Raw genomic sequence first — 19,138 nt, 5'->3', positions numbered from 1 at the left:
GGAGGGTCAGCAGCTGGGAGGCGGTAGCGGGGAGGAGGGGCAGGGAAAACAACAACAGCAAGCAAGATGGAGGTCAGAGGGGAGGCGAGGCAGGGGCAGTAGGAGCGAAGAAAATAAATCCAATAATGCACGTTGCTGCCAATACAGTGAAATGCAGTGCAGGGCGGGCGGCGCTACAGTCACAAGCGCTGAGGGCAATGAGATTAAACAAAAACACTGCGCAACTTTGAGAAAAGCAGGCGAGCCGATTTTAAACACGGCGCTGTTTAGTCTAATGCCACTGAAATAAATAATGCAGGCGATACCGTGAGGTTGGATTCAGCAGTGCGATCTCCAGCAAGATAGCCACAATACAGGGAGAGGAGCAAGGAAGGAGCAACCGGTCAGGAGCGAGTCCGGGCGGTCACAGGGGCCGAGAGGACGAGGTAGGCTCTGTTAACGTGGGTGGGAGGGTCAGCAGCTGGGAGGCGGTAGCGGGGAGGAGGGGCAGGGAAAACAACAACAGCAAGCAAGATGGAGGTCAGAGGGGAGGCGAGGCAGGGGCAGTAGGAGCGAAGAAAATAAATCCAATAATGCACGTTGCTGCCAATACAGTGAAATGCAGTGCAGGGCGGGCGGCGCTACAGTCACAAGCGCTGAGGGCAATGAGATTAAACAAAAACACTGCGCAACTTTGAGAAAAGCAGGCGAGCCGATTTTAAACACGGCGCTGTTTAGTCTAATGCCACTGAAATAAATAATGCAGGCGATACCGTGAGGTTGGATTCAGCAGTGCGATCTCCAGCAAGATAGCCACAATACAGGGAGAGGAGCAAGGAAGGAGCAACCGGTCAGGAGCGAGTCCGGGCGGTCACAGGGGCCGAGAGGACGAGGTAGGCTCTGTTAACGTGGGTGGGAGGGTCAGCAGCTGGGAGGCGGTAGCGGGGAGGAGGGGCAGGGAAAACAACAACAGCAAGCAAGATGGAGGTCAGAGGGGAGGCGAGGCAGGGGCAGTAGGAGCGAAGAAAATAAATCCAATAATGCACGTTGCTGCCAATACAGTGAAATGCAGTGCAGGGCGGGCGGCGCTACAGTCACAAGCGCTGAGGGCAATGAGATTAAACAAAAACACTGCGCAACTTTGAGAAAAGCAGGCGAGCCGATTTTAAACACGGCGCTGTTTAGTCTAATGCCACTGAAATAAATAATGCAGGCGATACCGTGAGGTTGGATTCAGCAGTGCGATCTCCAGCAAGATAGCCACAATACAGGGAGAGGAGCAAGGAAGGAGCAACCGGTCAGGAGCGAGTCCGGGCGGTCACAGGGGCCGAGAGGACGAGGTAGGCTCTGTTAACGTGGGTGGGAGGGTCAGCAGCTGGGAGGCGGTAGCGGGGAGGAGGGGCAGGGAAAACAACAACAGCAAGCAAGATGGAGGTCAGAGGGGAGGCGAGGCAGGGGCAGTAGGAGCGAAGAAAATAAATCCAATAATGCACGTTGCTGCCAATACAGTGAAATGCAGTGCAGGGCGGGCGGCGCTACAGTCACAAGCGCTGAGGGCAATGAGATTAAACAAAAACACTGCGCAACTTTGAGAAAAGCAGGCGAGCCGATTTTAAACACGGCGCTGTTTAGTCTAATGCCACTGAAATAAATAATGCAGGCGATACCGTGAGGTTGGATTCAGCAGTGCGATCTCCAGCAAGATAGCCACAATACAGGGAGAGGAGCAAGGAAGGAGCAACCGGTCAGGAGCGAGTCCGGGCGGTCACCCCCGTCAATAGTTAGTCAATAGTTATTTACTTCCTCTAGAGAAACACTAACTCTCCACACCTATTTAGATTGTCACTGGAAAGTGAAAGGATTTTTCCTCTCTATACAGCTTTAGCTGACACTCCTGGGTCAATTATATTGGACTAAGAATAAAGACAGCACTTTGCCAAGATGTGGTTAGGATGGTTACCTTTGAGGCCTAGGGGTATGTAACTTTTCTCTTGTCAGAAGTTGTTGGGGAGCATCATTTTATTTTTCACATATTTTTGTCAATGTAGATGCCTTACACAATGATCTGTGATAGTGTGTGTGTGTGGTGTGTGTTTTTGTTTGTTTGGACCTACCGAAGGTTAGCCTTTGTCATTGGATTCTGCTTGTACTAAATAATTCTGTATGGATGTTCGGTTGTCTAGGAGCTTTTAGTTCATTACATGGTCTCTTTCAGCAACAGGAGTGGTGCATTCAAACTAGATTCTGTGCAAGTCAAAGCTTCATTGTAATGCCAAGCTGTATGTTATGTGTGTGTCCTCACTAAAAGAATTCATTGAGCCTGTCTGTCTGTTTGGCTCCACAGACATGGATATGTTTGTGCGACAAAGGTGATGGCACTAAGAAAGATTCTGGAAGCAGCGGGGCAGGTGTCTGGCTTCACAAGCGAGGAAAAAGGTTAGAGTTTTCAGAAATCATCGCCTGGCATATTCATGGTTTCCATTTGTTCGGTTTCATTTTCACATTTTTGTCATTTATTTGACTTCATATTAACTAACCTTCCAATTAATTTTCTTGTTCCTACTTTTCAAAAATGTTTCCTATTTTCCATCACACTCATTGTATTCACTTTCTTTAGACTTGACAATGCTTCTGTTGCCAGACAATTGTGTGAGCATCACTAGAGAGGGGATTAGGCTCCACCACATGATGGGAGTCAGGAGTACATGTTTGGATTGGCCATAAGTTTCAGAAGGAGAGTCATTAACCTAAATTAATGTTTGAGGCATGTGAGCTGTAGATCACATGCTGTGCATAGATCGCCATCTTGTGTTGGGTCCGGATGTTTGCAGTTTGTTTTTCTTCGAAGAAGTCTTTCCAGTCACGGGACCGGTGACTCCTCCTTTCTGTGATAGTGCGCGTGGGCATCGACTCCACTTCTAGATTGTTTTTTCCGCCGTCTGGTTCGGACATGAATTGTTGCGCTCCCGTTCGACACCGTTTCTCGGGTTCCACTCAGTGCACAATCCACTACCCCCAATGGTATTGTTTCCCAAACGTGTTTCCCATTCTACGCATATCGTTTCAAGTCGAAAACCTTTGATCGGAAGACTCGTGGAGGGCCGTCTGGTCTACCTGCTTCGGGCTTCATAGCAGCCGATGTAACGGACTCCATTTACATTCTGTCCTGGGTGTCGCGCTAAGTTTCTGCGCACTGACTTGCACGAAGTGTGTAACCTCCTGTCTCCGGAACACAACAAGGACTGCGATGCGTGACGAATGTTTCGATCAAAGAAGACGCTGCATGACCGTCGGGCTCGACATCACGAAATGCATCAGCAAAGCGGCTCCACAGTGGATCTTTTCGGAGAAGATCAAGAAGAGTCCAACACGCCGGAAGACGATGCAGAAGTGGAGGAAGAATGCATCTTTGTGCCTGAAGCCGAAACCGATGTCGAAGACCAAATCACACTAGGTCAACGTATTGTGAGTACAGAGACTTCCTTCCCCTACTATTTACTCCACAAAAAGGCTTTGGTCCCTCCTTTGCCCTTGGACCAAGGTTGGCTCCGACAAAAAGTTTTGAGCACCCCACCTTCCGCCCGGCGCCGAAACACAAAGAAAAGCCCTCAGGCTTGAGTGGTCCCATATCAGCACCGAACCGAAAACTTTGGCGCCGAAATCAAAGCATGTCCACGTACATCTTCCATCACTATCCAAGATTAGATCTTCGGCGCTGAAAACCTCGGAGCCGAAACCTTCAACGCCGAAAACGGCAACTAAAGAAGACTCTTGCTAAAGAACTTGGGTCCGACGTTCCATCTTCGGATCTAAAATAAAAAGAGCTGGAAATAAATCAAGAAACTGGACATATCATGGCCAAACTACCTGAAAAGAGGAAAATGAGCCTTCCGGAGGATTACCACATACCTCTGAAAAAGAAAAATGTGGGCACTAACCCTTCCCCACCTTACATTTCAACTTCTCCACTCATTGATCCAAACTCGCTTATTTCAACTACAAACTCACCACCACCGTCACCTGACCTACAGGATGAGGGGGATCGGGACGATGATCATGATCAGGGTAGTCCAGCAAACCCTGACCCATGGGAAAATTATGAAAATGACAATAACACTGATAATGATCCGGATCTATATCCGTCTAAACCCTCTCCACCTGATGATAACATAGGATACATCGAGCTTCTTAACAGGGCTGCTCACTATCACGGGGTGGAATTATGTAAAGAAAACTTAAAAGAGTATTTTCTACTTGAAACGTTTAGTACTACTCAAAGAGTCACTCATACATCACCTTATGTTCAAGGGTATGCTTAAACATGCAGACGAGATTTTTAAAGACCAGGGTGGGGGCCAGAATTATCACACCTACAGTAGATAAAAAGTACAAACCTGCACCAACTGACCCTGTCTACATCAAAGAGGTCAAGTGCCTTTAGAATCTCTTGTAGTTTCCAATGCACGCAAGAGAGCTAACTAACAAGCCACAGGTTAAGCCCCTCCTCCTGATAAGGAGTCCAAGTAAATTGATGCTTCAGGGAAACGAGTGACATTGCAGGCAGCCAATCACTGGCGCATTGCTAATCCTCAGGCTTTATTAGCTTGTTACGATCGGGCTCACTATGATGAGTTTGAGAAGCTCATGCTATTTTTACTTGATGAGCACAAATCTAAGGCTTATGATCTTATTCAAGAGGGTAAGCTCATCACTAATTTTTCTATCAGATGTGCCTTACACGCAGCAGACATAGCGGCCCAAGCAGTAAACACCAGTGTAACTACGCAGACATGCTTGGTTGAGAGTTTCGGGTTTCAAACCTGAGGTGCAAGACTCCATTCTTAACCAACCATTTTATATGGAACATCTCACTGGATCCAGCAGTTGACACTTTGCTGGTAAAGATGAAAAAAGACATTGAGGGCGCTAAGTCCACGGGACCTTTACAATCACCTTCAGGTAGAGGTTCCTTTAATCGCTCCTATTATATGGCAGGCTCCAAAAGTATATCAACAGAAAATCCCTCTTCCTCTTACAAGTGCAACTATCAATCGCCCTCCTCATGAGGCTATTTCAGAGGTGGATTTAGAGGAAAAAATGGAAAGGGAAGAGGTAGAGGCAACTAAACATGCACTTCCCCTGCAGATACCAAACAGTGACTTTTTTAGTGCTACCCCCAGACCATTCCACTCCTGTCGGGGGATGTCTTACTCAATTTCTCCCAGTCTGGAATACCATCACATTAGACAAATGGGTATTACAAATTATCCAATCCGGTTATTGCCTGGAGCTTACCAACAACCCTCCAAACATTCCACCAAGAACACACAAACTGTCTCCACAACACCTTCACCTGTTAAAACTAGAGGTTCAATCTCTTCTGGAGATAGGAGCAATAGAGCCAGTCCCATTAAAATATCAAGGGACAGGCGTCTGTTCCCTTTACTTCTTAATTACCAAGAAGTACGGATCACTCAGGCCTATTTTGGACCTCAGAGACTTAAACCTCTACATTCATTCCGACCACTTCCATATGGTCACTCTACAACAAGTACTTCCACTGCTGCAACAGGGCGACTTTATGTCCACTCAAGAACGCATACTTCCACATCCCCATCCATCCCGCTCATTGCAAATATCTAAGGCTTGTGGTAGCGGATCATAACTACCAGTTCAAGGTACTTCCCTTTGGAGTCACCACTGCTTCCAGAGTTTTTACAAAATGTCTGGCAGTAGTCGCAGCTCATTTCAGGAGACAAAAAATACATGTCTTCCTGTATCTGGACGACTGGCTCATCAAAGCCAACTCCCACCAAAGGTGTCTCCAGCACTCACAGACTAATCTACAACTGTTACACAGTCTGGGCTTCATAGTCAATCTGGCGAAATCACATCTGTAGCCCTCCTTGTCTGGCATACGTGGGGGCCAATGTAGATACTCAAAAACCTCTAGCATTTCCAACTGCAACCAGAATACACAATATTCAAAGTCTAGTCTCCCAATTCCAAGCCAACCAATTTCTTCCTGCAAGAGTGTTCATGCAAATGCTAAGAATGGTGGCGTCATGCATCCCAATAGTCCCACATGCAAGACTTCAAATGCATCCCCTTCAAGAATGTTTAGCACGTCGGTGGAATCAGTCACAGGGTCAACTGAAAGATCTTGTGTTGGTGGACGGCCGCACCCATCGCTCTCTGCAGTGGTGGATCCAACAGAACTTGTCTAAGGGGCAGCCATTCATTGACCCGATTCCACAGACAATCCTAACGGTAGACGCATCGCTAACCGGTTGGGGAGCACATTACCAGACTCTAACCGTTTAAGGACTGTGGAGTCGGGAACCGAAGCAGCTGCATATCAATCACCTAGAGTTGCTTGCAATTTTCCTAGCCCTGAAAGCTTTTCAGACCCACCTGAAGGGGAAAGCTGTCTTGATTCGTACAGAAAACATGACGGCAATGTACTATGTACAAAAAAAGGGGAAATTATCTTTCCAACTGTCACTTCTTGCACAAAGTATTTGGAGGTGGGCCATTCCTCAAAAGATCTGTCTCATGGCAGAACACCTACCAGGAGAAAGCAATAAAATAGCACACCTGCTCAGCAGGCAAAAGCAACAGATCCACAGGTGGGAACTTCATCCTCAAGTTCTCCTTCCGTTCTTCCAAAAATGGGGGTATCCGGAAATAGATCTGTTTGCGACTCACCTCAACGCAAAATGCCCAAGCTTCGCCGCCAGGTATCCACATCCACAATCGAAAGGCAATGCTCTATGGATAAACTGGTCAGGGAGGTTGCTTATGCTTTTCTGCGCCTCCCACTACTTCCGTTAGTGGTGTGGAGGCTCAGGCAAGCATCCCTGACTCTGATCCTGGTTGCTCCTACTTGGACTCGGCAGCCATGGTTCACAGTCCTGCTAGAACTGTCTGTAGTACCACATCAAAACCTACACCTCATGCCCAGTCTCCTCACTCGGTTATCTAAACCTCCCACCATACTGTATGAACATCATTAAAGAGGCCAGAAGACCTACCACCAGGGCTTGCTATGCAGTCAAATGGAAAAGATTTGTAATATACTGCAATAACAACCACATTATCCCTCTTAATGCTTCAGTAAAAAACATCATGTTATTTACTTCATTTACAACGCTCACATTTAGCGTACACATCTATAAGATTACATCTAGCTGCATATCTGCAGAACAGACAGCATCTCTCTCTTTTCAGAATCCCCGTGATTAAAGCATTCATGGAAGGACTAAAGAGTTATTCCACCAAGACTCCCAATAGCACCAGCGTGGAACCTTTGCACAAATGTCAGCTGCAATTTCTCAAATGGAAATTTGCTTTCCTTGTAGACATTACATCACTGAGGAGAGTTGGTGAGCTACATGCATTTTCAATAGAAGAACAATTTTTTCGCTTACGCAATGACAAAGTGGTTCTTCGTACCAATCCAAAATTTCAACCAAAGGTAGTTTCTGCCTTTCATTTAAACCAATCTGTAGAGTTGAACGTATACTTCCCGCAAACAGATTCAGTGGCAGGAGCTCTCCACACACTAGACGTTAAAAGAGCACTACATTGCTATATTGAAAGGACAAAACCATTTAGCAAAACAAAGCAACTATTTGTTGCTTTTGCACTACCGCATAAAGGCAATGCAATTCCAAAGTCTGGCAATGCAAGATGGATAGTAGAATGTATCCAAATTTATGCTAAATCAAAAAGGATTTTACCTATACCCCATAGAGCTCATTCCACATGCAAATTGGGGGCTACTATGGCTTATTAGGCAACATTCCCATTGCAGATATCTGCAAAGCTGCAACATGGTCTACTCCACACACATTTTCTAAACACTACGGTATAAATGTGTTAGCCAGACAACCGGCTAATGTAGGCCAAGCAGTACTCAAAACATTATTTCAGACAACTGCAACAGCTACAGGTTAGCCACCGCTTTGAGTGCAACTGCAGTATAGTATATGCACTGCATGTCATCTACAGCTCACATGCTTCGAACGGAACATGTTACTTTCCAGTAGGCATCTGTACTTGGCATGTAGAGCGGTAGAGTCACATGCGCCTCCCAGGGCACCTACACCAGTTGCAGTTACAATCTTTTAATTCAATACTTATTACATACATACATACATACGCACAGTCATCTCTTTATACACTACTTACTCCATTCTCACCCTATGACAGCAAACAATCTAACAATGTAGTCGATGCCCATGCGCACTATCACCAAAAAGAGGAGTCACTGGTCCTGTGACTAGAAAGACTTCTTCGCAGAAAAACACACTGCAAATATCCGGACCCAACACAAGATGGCGATCTATGCACAGCATGTGACTACAGCTATACATGCCAAGAACAGATGTCAACCTGTAAGTAAAATTTTCCTTTTTGGTCTGGCTTGATGGTGTAACTGTCGCCTGACCTTTTAACCTACACCATTATTATTCTACAGTTTTGTTTTCACACAAATAGATGCATATTCTCATGTTGTTTACTTGTAATGCTTTCACATAACCATACAGCATTCCTTTAAAGCCAGTCATTTTCGCATTGCCAATGCTTGTTTTATTTTGTTTCTTATTCTGTTCTGCTTTTTCCATTTTGCTCTTTTCTTTTTCCATTCTAGTATTTTTTCCTGATAATTTCTTTTTTCTCCTCCATTCTATGGGTTTTTCCCTTTGCCTATTTTCGTTCTACCTATTTTTATCTTTCCCTCATTGTTGTGAATTTCCCATGTCTCCCTCCTCATCTGTCATTTATCGTCTTCTTTGTCTTCCTTCTATCCCGCAGATCCAGAGGAGTTTCTGAACCAGCTCTTCCAAGTCCTTAGAGTTGAGCCCCTCTTTCAGATCAGGTACAACTCACTTCTGTGCTGCAAACTACATTTCATTTTGGGCCCTCCATTTGCTCTTTTTGTTTTTTTTAATTCCTTCTCTGAGTGTATTCTGTGAGCTAGTGGTGCTGCCTTAATTTGTTTTATCCCACCTCTGCCACAAATTATCACTTTAATCTTGGTTACTATTATCACTTTCCTGATTGTGTGTCACCTCTGTACTAGTATTTACCCATACATACCCCCGATCATGTGTATTCCAAGAGGTGCAAGCCTTTGTACGAAATGTATACCTCACTTCGCCTTCCTTACCGTGTCTGTCACCTCTGCACTTAAACCCCGGTAATCTATATTGTAAGATGATCCAGGACTGTTTACGAAATCAGTACCTCATATCATTTTCCTTAATGTCTGTAATTTCTGCACTTCTCATTACTTCTCTGACTTAATATATATATATATATAGAGAGAGAGAGAGAGAGAGTTCCCCAGTTAGTCTTTCTCATGCTCTCTCTTTTGTTCTTAATCTTATCTACTTGACCTTGTGTCACATTAGCACCTCACTTTATCTCCGTTGTGTATGTGTGTGTGTGAGAGAGAACGTTAATTCTGCACCTATAAGTTTCCTGTGCGTGAGAAAGACACCTCATTACCTCCACACTCACATCCTCCACCCCCCAGGTCTTCTGGAGGGAAGGACATGCACGGGTGCATATTCTACCAGATTTTCACCGAAATTAAGCCATCAGTTTCTGTGCCCAGCGTCCAGCAGCTCCTGGAGTGGTCCCTGGTCACGAGCGACCTCAAGTTCACTGAGGTGAGTTAGACTGCGCTGATTGGACGGTTTCCAAGTTGAATACAACTTTAATGCTAATGTGATTCTTGCAGGTGCTCTTTAGGTGTGCTTCCAAGATTAGTTTAGCACTATGTACAAGAGAATATTCTTCTGCATCATAGAACCGTCAATCACAGCCGTAAATGCTAGAGTTTCCTGAATTTCAGCTGTTTTTTCACTCCGTATTGAACAGCAGAATACAGGAATGTAAAGACATTACGTAAAAACCCTGACCGTATACTGTCAACTTTCTGCTCTTAACCCTCTTTAGGAATGTGTACAAAAATAAGGAAAAAGCAGATAGATAGACAGCAAGCATCCCTGATAAACTGAAAACAGGAGATTGCTCACTAAAGAAGCCAGTAGCTTTCCTATCCCATCATGCTTTCTACTGGCAGTTGCTGGGATGCTCTGATTTTCCATTTCATGCTGAAAGGTTCTCTGAACACCTCCTTTGGTTACACCCTGTTGTTGACTGAAAAGTTGTATTTTTTGTTTTTCTTGTTTCTTTTAGATCACACATGGTGTTTTTGTACAGATCAATGAATTTCTCCAGAATTTGTGTCCATATTACACCTTTTTCCACTCTTCTGTCTTCAGACAGATCACACATCAACAATTTAGAGAGTAACCCCTTTTTATAAAAGGCTCTGGGGATTTGGTTCAGCCAATCCAATACAAAAGCTTTTCCAGTGGACTTGTTGTTAAAATCCAATTTTTCACTATGTGGATGTTTAATTATCAACCTAAGAACAACATATATAACTTCGATGTCAACAAATAACCAATTATGCTCCAACCACACTATTTAGAATCTCATAAATATTTAATAAAATACACATACAACTTTTGTATTGGTTCAGGCAAATCAGGTCATGACTGTTTGGCAAATTCCCTAGCTGTTGGACAAAGAAAGCTGCTTACGTCCCAAATGCCTTATGTGTGTTCCTTTATGCCTAACTAATTCACTGTGCGAAAGTGTGCCCATTATGCCGGAAAATGTCTGGGAGGCTCACAAGAGCTGAGAGGTAGGATGGAGGATGACCTCAAGAAGCAGAGGTATAAGGGCACCCAGAATCGCTAAACAGATCAGTGATAGGCTCATTGTAATGGGAGACAGCTCTCTACCCCCCCAAGGACTCAAAACTGAGGGGCATCTGTGGAGAGGTGGAGGCGGAAAGTACACCACCACTCCGTATACTGGAGTCATGCTTGTTCGATGTTCAGAACTTCGAGGCACTTCTACCTGTTCACCATCAAAGAGTGTTTCACAGTCTCTGTGCACTAATGAGAACACCACCAGCATTGCAACATGGCTTTTCATATCACTCAACATCCAGGAATTCAACATTTAAGCATTTAATCAGGAGACATAGATTGTTGACCCAGAAGCACAAATCTTTATCTTGGAGAAGGCTTTTTTCTTTTTCTCCTTCAACACCAACCGGTTCTCAACTTGGTATCCATGATTCATTGTTAACCTTTTGATGACTTGGTTCAAACATCATTGCAATCTGTGGGTCTACCTTTCGCACACAAAGTACTCATAGGGGCTAAAAACGTCATTCCTTTTTTTCAAGAAGGATTACACCCCCACAGTCAGTTGATGTAGAAGGGTCCTTCCTCAAGCAGTTCCATCCAACGTTCTGTTAGTTCAGCAGTTCCCACCATGCTGACCCAACTGGAGTTTCCAATCAGTGATCCAACAGTGGTATTATTACCAGAAAAGAAGAGAAAGAGGAATGTCTACTTGGAGGCATATGGGCACTGATTCAAACCTTTTCGCTTCACATGTTCCTACTTTCCACCAGTCTCTTCATCCGGGTATTGTCCATTGATAATGTTGCCACTTTTCACTATATGCTGATTAGAGGGGTTATGAATCTCATATTCCGTTTAATATACTTGAAACATCACTCTCTGTAATCGTTGAGATGCTGCAGCAAAGAGCTCAATCCCGACCCTCTCATTCTGGCATTTGCGAAGATTACAGAGGAGAAATTCCTAATGTGCTGCAACTCCAAAAAAAGTACAAACTACATAAGCAAGATCTTGCCTGGGCATGACTCAGTCATTGTCTTAGCTACTGGGCAGCATCATGCATCCACTCCGGAGAACACAGTGCTCAAAGATGGGGAAAGTAAATGCTAAAATTCCTTGGACAAAAAGGTATACGGAGCCAAAGGAACAGTAATGAAGGCAGCTAGTAAAAAAAAAAACTTTTGGCGAGATACAATAGGGCTGTTTGCAGAAAGCACGCTTTACATAAGAGACATTTTCTTGAAAGTTATGAATAAGGGCCTCATGGTGTCAAACCAATGAATAAATAATTCTGCAGACTACTGCTTTGGTCTTGCTGTTTGCAGAGCATCCTGCTTGAGACCAACTTTTTCAAAGTATGATGCACAAACCCAATGAAAATGCAAGCTGAAAGCTTGAAAGGTCAGGGTCTACTAAAAAAGATCGCTCTACAGGCAACAATACAAATGCTACCACCCATATCAGTCTCAGGGGGTTCAAACCCCACTTCAGAAACTGAATCTACAGCAACAGACTTAGCAGAGACAACAGTAACATCAGAGAAAGTAATTGAGAGGCTGATGTTCTCATCAGCAAGATACAGGGTGAAGTCGCAGAAAAGCCACCAGCTACACTTCTTCTTCCCTTCCGCTATGTGTCATTCTAATCAGAGGGGCTACTGGATAACAGAAAAACACATAACCATATCCTGGTGAATGCTGAATAGTGTGCCAAATAGTCATGGTCTACAGTTCAAGGCACCTCATCCTTTCTTACTACCCATTTGCACCTGATGAAGAAAGGAACATTTACTCTCATCAAGTAAAAATGCCATAAAACTCATTCCTCTATCATGAAGTGAAGAAACATTTCCTAAAGACTTGACTCAAGAATTCCCTATCGCAGTCTGCTTGTAAACACGTCATGGCCTTTATCTAGGTTACCTGCCTGTCTTCTGGACAGATCGAAGATTCTTCAGAATGTGGCGGCTCACTGTATCCCATATCTTTTGCAGAGGACTTCTGTTAAATATCTCCTCCCTGCTTTACACTTGCTGCCCATACAGCAGAGTTGCTCTCTTAAAGCTTTCGGCCTGGCTTATAAAACAGTTAGTGCCATTGGCCCTATCTGTCTGTCCAGAAAGTCTACATCTGTAGGCCAGCATGGGCTCTACGCACCTGTTGCTCTTTTTCTCCAGGTGTCAAGGTTTCTGAGAAGCCGAGTTGGTGGCAATTTGTTTTCTTATTGTACTGCCAAGCTGTGGAATTCTCTTCTCTCTCTCTGAGGCTTGCACCGGACTACACTGCATTCAGGATCAATTTGAAAACGTGGCTGTCTCAGTAGTTGCAATCTCTTTCCTCACCGTCTGGATACCAATGCCCTGACGCCGGCTTTTCAGGGTAGCGGTGTGCTTTAGAAATATTAATAATTTCTTGTTACAAAATAAAGATCCTAGATATAAATTTCAACGAAGGGGTAAAAAGATGTTTTGTTTGCTAGCTCTTCATAGACCTATTCACAGTTAAACATGGGCAACTAGATATGTGCAGCAAATTTGCAGGATGTCATGTGCACATTCTGGTAGTTCTTAAAACACAGAGCGTACCTGAGATTTGTAGTCAGAAGCTCATAGTGTCAGTATTTTCCTTCCATTCAAACTGAATTCAGATCCCCAAATGTTTCCAATTGCTTGGAAATTAATTTCTGCCTTTAGAAAATCAGCCTCTTTTGCATGGTCACCCAGTATTTTTAGCCTTTTGCTGGACCCTCTGTTTTTGCTTGCTTCAAAACTCTATACACTTTAACCCTGCTGACCACTGGTAAAGTGCCTGTGCTTCCCTTTTAAACATGTTGAGTTGGCATATTCTTAATTGGTATACAAGTCCCTAGTATATAGTACAAAATGTACTGTAAGTTAAATGCAGCCAGTGGATTGCATCACCTTCTATGCAAACACTACAGTGACATTGTAAAGCATGGCTACAGGCCTACCAGTGTAGTCTGACCATTTTGACAGGTCAAAACCTCCCTGTTAAATATTAAGTCACCTCTATATAGACCGTGTAGGCCACAAAGCAGAATGCCTGATATTTAATCGTAGGACATGCAGAAATGTAATGATAACATGTCCTTACAGGGACAAGCTCCCAAGAACTATGTTTCCTTGTAGCAGGCTTAACTGTCCTATTTACAAAACGTGAGCACAGATTAGAATTATAAAACTGTCTCAGGAATGGAACTAGCCATAAAAATAATATAACTATTTTAGTAGTTATTGCAAATCCAACTCAATGGTGAAGTTGAATTTTTAATAAATATTAAGAAAAAAGAACTTTTGGAAATTGCCTTTTGCCTTCCTGAAATTTTGGGAGGCTCAATTTGATTTGCTCTCCCACTCCTACCAGCTAGTCATTAGCATTCAAATAGGTGTGAAGAAGGTGGAGGTAGGCGAGCCAAGAAGTTAACAGGGAGAGCCAAGCCAGGGGACTGGCATGGCTCGAAGAGCCCGCGCACTAGCCGAGCCCTGAAAATGTGTAAATCATTGAACAAAAGTGGTATAAAAAAATTATAGTCCTGTCAAAATTCAAACTACATTTTATTAACACGCAGAAGCGTTTCACCTTACTACATCAGATTATACCACTACATATACCGGCATTTATTAAAAGTGATAGTTTTTAAACATGACATAGATATTTTCATTTCCCCCACTCTGACGACAATGACACTGGTGACTGGTGCACTAATAGGCAAGTCGCTTGCCATTTGCACCCTGTACGTGGACTATATTTTTATTATCATGCAGCAGCACTACAGTGTATTAAATCAAAGACAAGTTTATTTTCTTATAGACTGCAAATCCTGAACTCATGTACTTGAGGGTATTCTCAAAAGTGACAATGAAGAAAATGAAGCTCTGAGAAATAAAGTATTATTCACGGATCACACAGTTAGGTGAAGTGAGGAAGCTGGGATTGATTCCAGGTGTTCTGATTCTTCATTATGGAGTTCAGCCTCTAAGTTGGTACCTCTGTCTCTCATCTGTTTTACATGCATAATCACTTTTGTTTAATTCTTGGTGTGTTTAGTGGGAGTGTGGTGGCAGGCAGTAGCCACACAAGAGCTTGGCTCTTTTTGGGCTTGAGAATCTAAGAGAACCTCAAGCTGAACAAGGCATCTGGCTTGATCCTTACTCAAGCGTTCAGTGGCTTACCCACTTCTAGAAAAAGGCATGAAGTGCCTCCTAAAAGCAATTAATAGAGGAGTAATCTGCTGAATGGACAGACATACCTCAACTGAACCTAAAAATAGAATAGGCCTGGTGGGGCTGTGAGCATTCTTTTTGACATTAAAGTGTTAAATCCTGCTTGACAGGTCTGCTAGATTTAGGAAGCATGCTTGAAAGGAAGGGAAAACAGGATGCAAAACCAATTATTGTGTAATCACCCTCTGGTTGCAGAAAACCCTAATTTTGTTCTACCAGACCGCTGTCTTTGCGTTTTTTGTAGGTACAGTGAGTGCTTTAGGACTCTAAAATTACCATAGTACACTCCCACACACATCGCAGCCCTCAGAACCCAAGATTTTTGTGGCCATGACTTTCCCCATCTTGAAAATGGCCATTGGTTAGGGCGAGCCCAGGAGTCATTCCAACCCACTAGCTTGTGCCAGGCATATGTGGCACCCCCAAGCACCAACTTCAGAACACTCCTAGAACTGAGGAAGGTAGAAAAGGACTAAACCTGCTGTCTGTGACTAGAGAATGACCCTAAAGGGCTAGACTTGCTCCCTATTATGTCCAGGACAAAGGGGTTGACTCGAAGGGTCATAAGGCGGACCACCTGTTAAAGCAAAATTGACACTGCACGCTATAAGAAGCATTTTCCTGCAACTACACAGCTGATCAATGGCAACTAGATCTAGACTGGGCCTTACTGTTTATCCTCTGCCTGACACACTGTGAGTCTCTAAGTGTCTCCCCTGAGGTCATAGATGACTTTACAAGTGTGCCACTGTGGTGGGTTGGGACTTAAATAATTATAGTTAGAATCTAAAATCTTTGACTGGGACAAACATAGATGGTGATTCCCACCCGTCCTCCATCGCGGCCAGCCTCAAATTGTGCCTTGGTTCTGTTCTACTGCGACCATTGACTATCATTGGCACTTTATGCTTCTTAATGCTATTTCTACTTAAAACGTTAAAAATTCACATCTCCTGTACCTCTTATTAGATTTTTATCATTTTGGAGTCTTTTGTTTATTACACTGTAGTTGATTATTCTATTTCAGTTTAGGGTTTAGGGTTTCTATTGTTTTGCATTTCAGATTTATTACTGTTTTGGTACTGCAAACATTCTTTACAGATGGTTCCAAATTAAGCCTGTCTGCTCTGCGCCATAACTACCAGGGGATTGCACTCAGGTTAATTTAGTGACTTTTAGGTTTCTCCCTGACACAGGTTTTGTTAATCCATTGAGATTGGTAGTCACCCGCCACAAATAATAATCCAACTTCTTACACCACTCCAGTTCAAGCACTGAAATCTCAGGTACCCAAAACATCTGTAAGAGTAGGAAGAGTGTTTCCTTTGGAAGAGAGGGTATTCTCTTTAATTCTGGAATAACTGCACCTTCAACAAAGTCGAACTCAATCTACAAGACTTCCTGCATCTTTGGGTTTCCAATTACAAGGCTGCTCAGTATGCAGATTCAACGTCACTGCTCCCATGCTGCTGAACATTTCCCTGCCTGCCCCTTATCACAGGAATACACAGGGCAGCAGGAGCAAGTAGGTGAAAGATGCTGGGACCCACAAGATTGTTGTGATACGTAGGGCTTTGCGGATCACTGGTGGGGGCAGGGGTGGTGTCAAATGATGGAACAAAAAAAGCAAGTACAAAAAATGTATGCTCTGCTCGGGGTTAGCGCATTTGGATGGGGCGGGGGTGGTCCATATTAAAGGAGGGTGGAAAACTTTGCCCAGCGTCATAGACATGACGCATGCGTTGGTGGCTTTCTCCAAGTGAAATGCCCTACAGTCAGGCTGCTTATGAGACCTCTTCGGCAATGTTTAGAGGATCAATGGAACCAGACGCACAACAATTGGTAAAACATACGTTGTCTGTTTCAAGAAGTGTCTCAGTCTCTTTGTATTGTTAGTATCATGCCTGTATGTTACAAGCCAATCATTCCTTTCCATCAGGAGTTAACAATACAATCCATTGTAACAGAAGCATCCCTTCTGGTATGGGAAGTGCATCTGGAGCCTGAGGAGCAAGGAATTTGGTGAAAGAAGGAATCCTGCCATATCAGCATGCTAGAACCCGGGGACAGACGGCCTGTCTAAAAACAGCGCATCATGGGCTTCCTTCGACATCTACTCTGAAGAAGCAATACACAGACTGCTCGGTACCTTGAAGCCCTCTAATCACCTCACAGACCCCCTGCCTGCTAACGCTGTAAAAGACTTCACCACCTTGCTCCTCCCACTCTGGACTAAAATCATTAACAGTTCCCTTCAACAAGGTCTCATCCCTGACTCACTCAAGGTGGGGCAAGTCACGCCCATACTCAAGAAACCTACAGCTGACCCGTCTGACCTAAACAATTACCGTCCCATCACAAACATCCCCACCTTGGCCAAACTGCTGGAAAAATGTGTACAACTCCAACTAACAAAACACATTGAGAAGTTTGATCTCCTCAACCCTCATCAATCAGGCTTCCGAGCGAAACATAGCACGAAAACGGCCATGACTCACATAATTGATGACGCCCTCCAAATCCTTGATCGCAATGATTCATGCCTCCTCATCCTTCTCGACCTTTCATCAGCTTTTGACACGGTCAAACACGAGAACCTCCTTGAGCTGCTAAACACCAGAATGGGTTTATCCGGGACTGTTCTCAAATGGTTCACTTCCTTCCTACATAACCGGTCTCAGAAGTTCAAGATCAACAATGTGTTGTCTTCGCCTGTGCCAGTAGACTTAGGCGTTCCACAAGGATCCTCCCTTTCACCCACACTGTTCAACCTCATCATGGAACCACTTGCCACCTTGCTCCAAGCATCCAATGTTCACTTCCATATGTATGCCGATGACACTCAACTCTACCTAAAGGTACAATCCCCGGATGATATCAAACTCCTGAATTACACTCTTATAAAGACCCAATCGTGGTTGGCCGACAATCACCTCAAACTAAATGCTCTGAAAACTGAGTTCCTTTTGATATCACCCCCTGTGAAATCTACCACCACCCAACTTTGGCTCAACCACCTAACAGCACTCAATGTCCGGCCCACCATCGTGGATTCCGCGAAATCTTTAGGTATCACACTTGACGCAAAGCTCAACATGCAACAGCACATTAGCAAAGCAACAAAAGGAGCTAATTTCCAAATCAACACATTGAGGAAGCTGAAACCCTTCCTCCCAGCCAAAGACTTCCAAAATGCAGTGCAAGCCCTCGTCATCCCCCGCATAGACTATGGAATTGTGACCCTCAGTGGTCTCCCTCTAGCAACAACTGCACCCCTAAGAGCCTCCTTGAACGCTGCCGCGAGACTCATTACTGGCTCAAGAAAACACTCTCATATAACCCCTGACTTGAAATCCCTGAAATGGCTGCCCTTTGAAGCCAGAATACAACTGAAAATTGCAGTTATGACACACGCGGCCGTACACCACAAGGCACCTAACTACCTCACTCAAAAGCTGACTATATCAGGAGGTTCGAGATCCAATAGAAGTACAAAAAATTTACTCTTGAAACCTCACAGATTCCGGAAAGAAAAAACATACAAACGCTCCTTCTCAGGAATGGCACCGAGGATCTGGAACGCACTCCCTCCCGAAACCAGGCTTATCTCCTCCACGGCCTTCTTCAAGAAAGAGGTGAAAGCCATCCTCATGGCTAAGTTCACCTGAACTTTAATGTTTGTTGCTCAGAGACTTCGCACCGCATTGGTATCATTGGCTGCATGTTTGTCTAATGTCAAATAATGTCATATTATTCTTGATTTAGACGTTTAGTCTTCTTGTTTGCCATAATTCTATGATGGTTAGTCGATCCTTCTATGCTACTCACTCACTACCTATTATTAGACTATTCACGTTAGCCTACTGAATCTCGATGCCCCTTCCCCTTGCTCCCTGTAACTTTTAGATACTGTCATAAGCCATCCCTTTAGCTTAAGTTCTCCTTGATTTTTATCGTAGTTGTATGAAAGACTCAGTATCGTCTTATATTATCGCTTATTTGATTGTTATTGATATTTTATTAGCACATGACTGCTATCCGATCATGCTACTGAATCTTATATTGCACCCAATATTATGTTGCATCACCCTCATGCTATCCCCACCCCTTGTTTCTGTGAAGCGCTCTGATATCTGTAAAGATCTTGTTCGCGCTATATAAAACGCTGAATAAATAA

The 19,138-nt window shown here is 43.9% G+C and overlaps 1 protein-coding gene across 1 annotated transcript in view; it reads left to right on the top strand.

Annotated features, from left to right (window-relative positions):
- LOC144755663 (ubiquitin carboxyl-terminal hydrolase CYLD-like) overlaps positions 1-19,138 on the top strand; it is a 277,022-nt gene that overhangs the window by 216,707 nt on the left and 41,177 nt on the right. The window contains exons 11-13 of the mRNA XM_078644830.1: positions 2,324-2,415; positions 8,800-8,863; positions 9,524-9,659. Coding sequence (XP_078500956.1) covers positions 2,324-2,415; positions 8,800-8,863; positions 9,524-9,659 — 292 coding nt within the window. The remainder of the gene's footprint in view (positions 1-2,323; positions 2,416-8,799; positions 8,864-9,523; positions 9,660-19,138) is intronic.

This window comes from Lissotriton helveticus, chromosome 5_1, assembly GCF_964261635.1.
Source record: "Lissotriton helveticus chromosome 5_1, aLisHel1.1, whole genome shotgun sequence".
Taxonomy (NCBI): Eukaryota; Metazoa; Chordata; class Amphibia; order Caudata; family Salamandridae; genus Lissotriton; species Lissotriton helveticus.
The sequence above is the reverse complement of the archived record's forward strand: the minus strand, read 5'-3'. Positions and strand labels throughout refer to the sequence as shown.